The 10344-nt window shown below is 35.4% G+C and overlaps 1 protein-coding gene across 1 annotated transcript; it reads right to left on the bottom strand.

The window, feature by feature from the left end:
- Nucleotides 1-265: 265 nt before the first annotated feature.
- Nucleotides 266-8936, bottom strand: LOC309391840 (DGAT1/2-independent enzyme synthesizing storage lipids-like). Its single transcript, XM_081952635.1, has 7 exons — nt 8916-8936; nt 8089-8426; nt 7095-7259; nt 6715-6908; nt 2807-2867; nt 1719-1858; nt 266-731 (listed from the first exon to the last, which is right to left on the bottom strand). Exons 2-7 carry the CDS (start codon nt 8378-8380, stop codon nt 627-629), a joined length of 957 nt encoding a protein of 318 aa, XP_081808761.1. The 5' UTR covers nt 8381-8426; nt 8916-8936; the 3' UTR covers nt 266-626.
- Between the last annotated feature and the right edge of the window lie 1408 nt (nt 8937-10344).

Below are 10344 nucleotides of genomic sequence, written 5' to 3'. Positions count from 1 at the left end.
ACTCTTTGAGGATAATTTTCAAGTCAGCAGTGCAGTCAATCAATCAATATGTAACCTGTACACTAATATCCTGCTGCACAGAATAAAATACTCTGTCAACTTCTTTGTAAAGAAAGCAAGATATATCGTACTAACTTCACAAAATTCCTACAGTCTACTAAAGAAGCTATCTAAAAATAGTAGATAAGGAAAGACAGGTTTCTAGCAATTGTTTTCAAAGTGTTTAATGATAAGTTCTTTTATGATAACAGTATGCACTCTTAAATTTTTCAGAGTATTGACATCAGAGTAACTGGTCGATAACTTGCTGTGTTTTCTTTTTTCTCCTTTTTGAAGATTAGAATAACAGTTGGTGTTATCCAGTCATCCTCCAGTACCTCAGGATTTCTCAAACATAATTCATAAGAGTTTGGGGGGGAAATCACACAATTCTTTTGGTACCTTAATATGTAATTTAATCTGGTGTTGGAGATTTAAACACATTGAAGAAATAAATGTTTTCATCCCATCTCAATCTTGCCCTGACATTTTGTTTTTAAAAAGTGCCTGATGGAACGCATACATTACACATACAGATATATTAGCTACATATGTATATTATCCACAATATTGTTGATGTTATATCACTATTTATCTTTGTCATGTGCAGCAAAGCGTTGCCTAAGAGCATGCAATATGCTTCCTGGGATTTTTTGGTGTTTGTCCCATAAATCTTCTATTGCCCTTTGAGTCTGTTGGAGCAGTGGAGTGGCATGAGGTGGGATGGAATGGGAGAAAAAAAGGGAAAAAAAGAGATTTAATTTAGATTTATGGTTCAGGAACTATTGAGAGAACATACTGGAACTAAATATACAATATACAGACTCTTTAATAGAACACACCACATATTTAAACACATATATAAAATTCTAACTTGCTCTTCGTCACAGTCTTTAACATACATTTGAAAACCAAGGTTCTCTTTGATTTTATCTCATGGCAAAGATTTTCTCTCTCTTCCTGCTCATGCTATACCATTCATATTCAGATAAATCACATTTTCCTCTAAATCTGTAAAGATATGGTGAACAAATATCTGTCTCTTTTTGTATACTGTAACCAAGAATAAATTTATGTGGGCCAGAATAAGACCATGGTAAACGAAGTTGAACATTTCCAGTAATGTCTATAAAAAAAAAATCACTCCTTTGCATGTAAAAACACAAACTTTCATCTCTTTCTCCTTTTTAGAAATGCTCTTGCAGAAGAGTTGGAATTATGCCTTATGGCCGGAGATTTTGTTCAAGTCTTCATTTAGATCTTCTGACCTTGGATAGACTGTCTGCTACACCCAATAGTATAATTAAAAAGCAGAATGCATGCTGATGCCTCTTATTTAATTTGTTCCTAACAGTGGTTTGTTGAATACACCATAATTGGATAAATTGAAAATATAAACTTATTGGGTAAGAAGAAGTGAAGCTTTAGTGGGATATACAGTATCTTTGGTTGATTATTTTCATTTATACATGCTGTTAGTCATATTGTGTAGTTTAAATAAGCGCTGTTTAAACAGTAAGGGGTGAATTATGTACCAAACACTCAACAATATTTCTGCATATATACTTAGTGTATTTCAATAACTGTTTGCAAATAGTTATTATAGAACTTATAATTTCATAAAGACTGAAGTTTTAATTCGAATGGATATTTTCTCCTTAGACTATAAATACACTTACCTGTTCAGCTAATTTTTCAGGAGTTATATCTGGATCATATGGAATTGGTTTTCCAATATGGGTTGTAAGTTTAACTGGAAACATTCCAAACATTGGAAAGATGAACCATCGGTTTCTCTCATATAACCATCTCATTGGTCCTGGGTACAAATTTTAGAAAATATGATATGCATATTAGTAGATTGCCAAGAGTTTCATATTTGACTTTGTTGGAAGCCTATATTTAAACGCAATAATTAATGCCAGCAGTGGAATCAACTAATGGAAAGCTTTGCAGTACACAGAGACAAGAAAATAAGCCATCATGTTTGGAGTCTTACAGTTTGCAAAATACAACTTAGATTAAAAAGTTATGAAAAAATTAGAGTTAGGAGAATCCAGCTAATCCTGACATAAATAGACACACAAACATAAGCAGCCTGACAGACAGAAGGCTGATAGATAGTAGACAGATAAACAGACAAGACAGGCAGTCTTTCCAGGATAATTACCAATTAATTTACAGAATATGGATAACATTGCTGAATATCCATAATTTCTGGGTCATCCCTGTGCCTTGTAATCCCATGACATCACGTCAGTTATGGGAAATGTATTAAATCAGTTTTTCCATCAAAGCCCTGGAGTTCTGGAATATGTACCTTATGTGTGTTTATGTATACAGTATATGTGTATGTCTATCTGTAGTTTTGTAAATCTATATCTAGACATAGATAGATAGATAAATAGATAGATAGATAGATAGATAGATAGATAGATAGACAGACAGACAGACAGAAAGACAGACAGAAAGACAGGTAGACAGACAGACAGACAAGATAGGATAGATAGATATCTGAAGAGAGAGCATATACAGTCTTTTCTCATTCTAGGTGAAAACTAATATGTACCATCTCGTAAAACAGTTTTCCTAACAATAAAATAAAAATAATCCCAAATTAATCTACCCCAATTATATTTTTACTTTACTTAGAATCCACATTTAGCTATTCTTCATTGAAATTAAACATAGTAAGCAAAGATGCAGATGTACAAATTTACAGTCTTAAATAAATAACATTCTCAAGAATACCTAAAGTTTTACTTACTTATGTTTGCATATGTCATATATCCTTCTCTAATATTTTGTGTAAAGAAAGGAACGATTGGCTAGAAGAAATAAAAGAAACAAATAATGAGCTTCTTTTAGTTATAATACATGAAAGGAATATAATATATTGGTTGGACATAAAATACATCAATTAAAAGGCTATTTTAACCAATATGAACAATATATTGTATAAGATCATTATATTTTTATAACATCCCTTTTCAGCAGAGCATTGTTGAACTAAATGTAGTTCGATGTGTTATTGTACTAAATGTAGTTTAGCTACTGACATGCTGAACTTCTTTTCTTAATGCTGAAATTTCATGCTCATGCATCCAAAATACCCTGATTTTTAAACTAATATTAAACTTCAGTTTTATTTTTCACATAACTAACTAATATGCCAAGGGAAGACAAAGGCAAGAGTTGAATGAAAATATTATTATTCTTTTTTTTAGTGTTTATTACATTGTCCTATAAGTTTGTCCATATTTCTTACAGATAAATTTACTCCTTCAGATCAGTTATTGGCATCTAGCATACTGAAGCAAATGCTGACACAGGCACCACGGGTGAGTCTTTTGCTGTTTCCAGGGCAACCCAGCGGGTCAGATCTAAGCAGGCCAGTCACAACTGCCAGGCCTTGAGTTTGACACCACTGGGGGAAGACCTTTGGGGGAAGGTAGAAACCTTCCAGAACCTTCCAATTCAGAGGCAGAAATGTTCCAATGAGATGAATTTTTTTTTTGCATTGCAGGCGCATAAAGCACATTAAGCCTTTAAGGCAGTGGTTGTCAACCAGTGGGTCGCGACCCGTTTTGGGTTGAACAACCTTTTCACAGGGGTCATCGAGGAGCCTCCCATGGAGAGGCTGGTGAGAAGCCGGCCCAAAGGGAAGAGGTGGTTCGGGTTCCCCGCACAGCAGGAGAGGTGTGTGTGTGTGTGTGTGTGTGTGTTTGTGTGTGTGATGGGTTTAGCCTCTCGCCTGCTTTTGCAATTCCGTGTCCTTCGCAGCCAATTCAGTGTCAGGAGGAGCTCCAGCCCTTTTCTCGTACTCATCTCTTGTGTGTGCGCATGTGCGTGCAAGCAAAATACCCACCTGGGCCAGGATCAAGGCGGAGGGAATGACTCTCTTCCAGCTGTCGCCACTGTGCAATGAGGTAAGTACCTGGGTATGCAGTGTAGGGGAGCCACGCTGCGCAGGAGTCTCCTCAGCGCCAGACTCAGGTCACTGCGAGCCGTGGTCCCTTCGTGTTGGCTCAGGAAGGAGGGGAATGGGGAGCAGCAGCAGCAGCTGGTTGTGTGAAGGGAGGGAAGAGCTCCAGTTCTCCTGCACTGCACAGGGCTCTCCTTGCGCAGGGCTCTGGAACTCTTCCTCTTTATATCCAGAGATGGTTGCTCTGGCTCTTTCCTGAGTCAACACGAAGGGGACCGACCTGAGTCTGGTGCTGTGGAGTCTCATGCTCAGCACAGCCAGCTACTCACTTGTCAGTGGTGGCAGCGGAATGAGTCCCTGTCCTTACCGCCGTGATCCTGGCCCAGGAGAGTATTTTGCTTGCACGCGCAAGAAAGAGATGTAAGAGAAAAGGGGAGAAAGAGATAGAGAGAGAAGTGAAAGAGAGCTGGAAAGAGAGAATGGGAGAAAGGTAAAATAGAGGGAAACAAATTAAAAAGAGAATGGGTAGCGGGAGAAATAAATGAAAGAGAGCTGAAGGGAGAGAATGAGAGAGAGGGAAAAGAGAGGGAAGCAAATCATGGAGAAAGAAAGGAAGAGAAAAGAAAGAAAGAAACTAACATGTTTAGATCTATGCTGAAAGCAATGGCAAGCTACAACTCTTGCCAAGAAAACTGCAGTTTGCCAGAAGGCCCAAATTGGAAGCAAGTCTGATTTTTAAAAAAGAAAATAACAGAGATGGCAAAAAATGCATCTAAAAATAAGATTATTTATAATTTTGGCTAACGTATTATATTGTCATACACAAAAGAAATCAAAATATATATCCTTTTGCTGTTAGTACAATCTTGCCAGCTTCTATCAATTTAAGACTATTGAAAAGATTGCAGAGAAGCAATTTCCTACAATTAATAACTTTATTTTGGATTTGCTATCGTATTCAATGTGAAAGAAAGAAAAAGAATAGGGAAAGGGAAGGAAAGAAAGAAAGGAAGGAAGGAAGAAGAAAAAGGGACAAGAAAAACAGAGAAAAACAGAAATGAGAGGGAGGGGGAGAAAAGAGAGAGAGACCCTATTCCCACAGAAAACACTGAGCCATGAAACCTTGGTAGGCATGTCCGGGGGGGATGGCATGTGACTGGGTGGGAGTGATGTTGAGTTGGCCACACCCACCCAGGTTTTGTGGCTGCTGATGTTACATAGTAGTAACGAAAATAATTTTATAGTTGGGGGTCATCACAACATGAGGAACTGGATTAAAGGGTCGCGGCATTAGGAAGGTTGAGAACCACTGCTTTAAGGTCTTCTATTTCCTCTCTTTTTTTAATCATTGTGGAGTTTTACTGATTGTTGCTTCTTTAAGATTGAAAATCATTTCGCTCTTCAAGTTTACCATTTGCTGAATTAGTTAATCTTTCATACATTTAAAAAGAGAAACATATTAATTATACCTCCCAGTGTGGAAAAAATATACTATTTACATATCTATATTGATTCTGTCATCCAGGTCATGATTGTCCAAATGTTTGAAAACATTTTGCTTCTCATCCAAGAAGCTTTTTGGATGAGAAGCAAAACATCTTCAAGGAAAATCCAGAAAGTCCAGTTGCCTCTTGAAAAAGTGTCATGTTTACATTTCATTCTTAAAACAAAACTTTGAAAATTGATTACCAGAGCACAGATGTGTACTTTAAATGAGATGTATGATTTGTGGATTGAAAACCCTTGTAATCTCAAGTTTAAAATTTGCTGAATGGGTTTGTTTTCAATCAATTGAAAAGCTAAGTTCAACAGTTTTCATATTCATTCTCATAGCCATTTTCTAAGTATCTGCCACCAATGTCAATTTTGTAAGGGAAAGTAATGATGGAACCTTTTTGAATGTGAACCATTCAGATATAGATATGTCCACTAATCAAACACACACACACACACACACACACACACACACACACATACCCCTCACCTGGTTTGAAATTTGATAAAAGGAATTAACATAGAAAACATAAGTTAACTGCCTGATTCCACCAAATTTTGCACCAAATTTTATTTATCAATGTTTTTCTTTTTTATTTTTTTTCTGGGGAGTGCAGTAGAGCAGCATAATTTTTAAATTTTATAGGGCAATGATTTTATTTCTAATTTTATATATACTTGTATTATTATCTACTTGTACAAATAATACTTGCATTATTTATCATTTTATTTTCTTCACTTTTTTTCCAGGAGATGTGGCTAGAGCAGCATACTTTTTATTACAATCAAATTTGGCATAGATGGATAAGTCATAAGGTTTGTTTTCCTGTGCTCTGCCTATAATATCTAATAGTTGATGCATTGTATGGATTGCTTACGGTTGGATAGACACATTTTTACTAGAGCAAAAGGAAACACAACCCTTCCTTCCTATTTTAATTATTACTTTTATTTTCACTACTTTTGAATTTATACTATTTGTATGCATGACTACATAATGTATGTTTGCATTTATACGTTCACATTCATTAAATAGTTTAGCATAATAAATGGATGAAAATTTAAAAAAAGTGATTTGAATTATGTGAACTGGAAAAAATAAGATTTTCCTTTTCCTGGTCTGGCAAATCTGATTTGTGGTTGTATGCACTTTCCTGTGCATTAGGAAATAGTTTAAAATGAATAGATAATATTTGCAAATGCATATTACACTTTAAAGGACCACTAGGAAAAAAACATGAAGACAAATAGCTTACCACTTTGGCATCTATAGCTATATGAGCAAATCCTTTACGTTTTCCCCATATTACTTTATACTGGTTATTTCCATAGTTTTGCTCTCGTACTCCTCCTGGTGCAATTCCAAGTAAGTGCCCTTGTTTCAGAACGTTTATACACCTTTCTTTTGTAGAACAATCACAGCGATGAATGGAAATTAATTGTTTTAGTCCTGCAAGAGCAGACGTAAGAAATCATTCTGTTCTTTCCTGTAAAAGAAAACAGAATACATGTATTTCCATAATAACATGACTCCAAATAAGACCTTGGAGAAGACAAATTGGACTTTACAGGTTAGTGAATCAATTTTATTAACTCCCCCCCCCCCCCAAAATCCTAAACATAGTAATTTTTTTCCCTGATAAACGCAAGATCAAGTTGTCTATCACAGAGTAGCAGAATCTCCCAGTGAGTCTATACAACCTTATTACAAAACAGTGATAGTCAATTGAAAAGGTTCCATGATAATAGATAAGAAGCGCTGGTCCTTGGGGTAAATTTTCTAGTCCAGAAATCTCATAACCTGTTAATGGGACAACAATGAAATGGCTTCAGTTTTTTTTCACAAGAGTTTCATATGGAAGATCACATAAAAATATGGCATATTTTTCTTATCAAGCTAAATATTTTAAATCAAATATTCTTTTTGGAACCATCACATTGAATACTAAAAAAAAAGAAGAATCTTCTGAGAAATCAATGTTACTGCTTTTGTGATCCAGCACATCCGGTCAACAAAATGAACACTTTGGGGGATAAAAGGGATCATAAGGCCTGTGCATTTTGAGTTAACTTTGGATCTCTAATTGGTGGATTCCTTCCTTCCGACTAATACTTGGCAGCCTAGCTGAGAAGGATGTGACAAATATGGATAAGTGTGAGAAAGTGAAAATGTACATTGCAAAAACAGGAAAGTTTTTCACTTTAAATTCTTCAGGTCTCCGCAAATTCCAAAGGACCAGTTCTAACTCAGTGTTCAGTTAAAAATAATTGGAGCATGGCTATTGACCTGGGCTGCGAATGTGTGTGTGAGTGACTATAAGCAAACTTTATTGGTGTAATACCCTCAATTATTTTCTTAAATTGAGGTTAAGGCAACTCCTGGATTCAGTTCTGCAACCTCAAAGATTAAGGAGTTTGTTGACTAATTGTAGAAGCATTTTTTCAAAAGTGAATTCTATATAAATTGGCAGTATGCCACCTCAGTCTCCCTTTTATTTTCTACTTCATTCTGATGAGGTTTCAAGATGCAAATGCCTGCAGTTAAGAGTTGGACCCAAGAATTATGTCTATGAGTTAAAATAAATTCCTTAACTCTGCCTTAAAGAATTAATGAAGAACATCCTACTTACCGTGCAATATCTTTCCAAACAAGTCTGTTATAAATGCATAAATTTTCCTTGGCATATCCCATTGTTTGCTACTGCTATCTTCTGGCATATTACCAATTTTTGCCCACACATAATATACTAGATTAGTGGTATAGAAGCTCGAAAATGCAAATAAAATTGGATAATATAATATTATAAATATCACTAACACTGTTATGGGATATACCATAAAGCTTGTACATGCTTCCCAAATGTAAGTTGGCCAGATGAAATATTCTTTTCCAGGGGTATAGTAAATAATTTCTGCAGTCATGTTTAAACTCAGGCTACATGAATAAAAGTCCAAAAATGTTTTCTTCCTGAAAAAAAAACCATACAAACATTCTTTAATACTTTAATTACTATTTGCAATCTTGAGCTTTCGGATAACAGCAGAATATCAGAATAGCACTGAATACATTGTAATGACACTTTCAAATAGCTTAATGAAGAAGATTGGGCTGAGATGATAAAACAAATCAAATCTTAGTACCATCAATCAAACTATTGATACTTTTAATGAAATATTACTAGTATAGTTAGAGGCTCAGGCTAAACTTGTTTTTTTTAACCAACCAAGAAAGAAAAGGTTTGACCAGCGAAAGGTGTCTATTCAGAAGGGAGTCCTTGATTTTTGAAACAACTTGTGTGTTTTTGTGCACACAAGACAAATCTTGAAATCCTCTGTTAAAAATCCGTCATAGAAACTTGTTCTTCCTGGCTGGTGTCCATTCTCTCCCTGAGCTTCTACCCCCTCCTTTATTTTTATTAGAAAGGGATCAATTGTAGACTTCTTGCAAGAAACCCACCTTCTGTTCCCTTCTGCTAGAACCTGCTTCATTATGACAGGCATCTCCAAGGCAGAATACGATTAAAAGAGGGATGGTAGTTCTGTCTGAGGACACTAATCTTCAGTAGGCAAGTTAGCTTCAAGAGTTTTATCACCATAAATTCCAAAATACGAATCTTGTAATTCTTCTGCAGTTAAAATATCAGAGATGTTTCACAGCAAACAAGTCTCCTAGAGCGTATAAAAACATTGTGCTACTCTAACGTAGCAAGTGTTTTACTCCCATTTAATATATCTGTTTTAAAAAGAAACAATCTAAACATTCTGTAACTGCTGAGTATATTGGATTCGGAGGAAAAAAATAATGTGCACGGATTCAGCCAGGACAGATGCCAAAGCAGCCGTATAAGTGTGGAAAAAGGCACCCACTCCCTTAACTGTTCAGTAAGAAATGCTTCATTTAAGGATTTCCTTATACCATTATACAGTAATGCAGAACAGGATGAAGAAATATCTTCATCGCAATCTATCAATCTTTTGCAGTCTATTAATAAGGAAACTCTCTGATTTACTGACAGAATGAATAATAAATTCATTATTCAGAATAGTAAATATATTTTTTCCAAAAAATATTAATAATAAATAAATATTTCCTGTCCTTGTTTTCTGTGAGCTAACCTGCTCAAAGAACTTCTAGCAGAACAAGACAGATAGAAGCCATAGCATAACACTATTCCATGCACACTCTGATAGCTGGTATCACTATTAGCCTTTCTTCTTGGCTTTGTTCGTAGATGAAATAGTATAGAAGTAATATTTCAGAATCTACAGATATCTGAAAAGCTACCTCAGAATGGCCACAAAGTCTTGTAATAATATTCAGCTTTTTGCAAAATGATTCTAAGATTCTTCATCCGACCCCCCAAATCACTTAGAACAAGTGATGAAAATAGGTAATTCAACTGAATTTCCTTCAGAATGAAACAGTAATTTATACAGTAACAACCCCTCACTATCCAATTTTTCTGCAATAACAATATCCCACTGAGGTCAGTATCAAAACATTAAAAGAAAAGTTGTAAATTGATGAACAATCAGAACATTATTGATAAAAAACAGAAGGGACCCACAGGTATTGAAAAAAGGAGATGAATTTCACCTGCATACACAATCATTACCTCTTTCAAACAGCTTGCTTGGAAGATCAATTTTACTCTGATGAAATATGGTTTTAAATGAATAAATTCTCCTCCCTCAGAGGGTGGAGTGAGAACAAACTCAATTCAACTACCTAGAATTAATCATTCTTTTAGCCAATGCCAACATTCATCTTTAAGCGAAGAACAAGCAACTTATGAAATGAAAATTATGTCTTCTCTAACTGTTCTCATGGTGCCTTGTACTTAATCAATCTTAGATGACTCCTGGTGATATTCAGCTGAGTTGAC

This window comes from Natrix helvetica (assembly GCF_964273705.1).
Source record: "Natrix helvetica genome assembly, chromosome: 4".
In the NCBI taxonomy this organism is placed as follows: domain Eukaryota; kingdom Metazoa; phylum Chordata; class Lepidosauria; order Squamata; family Natricidae; genus Natrix; species Natrix helvetica.
Note: the sequence above shows the minus strand (reverse complement) of the source record. Positions and strands in the feature narration are given on the sequence as shown.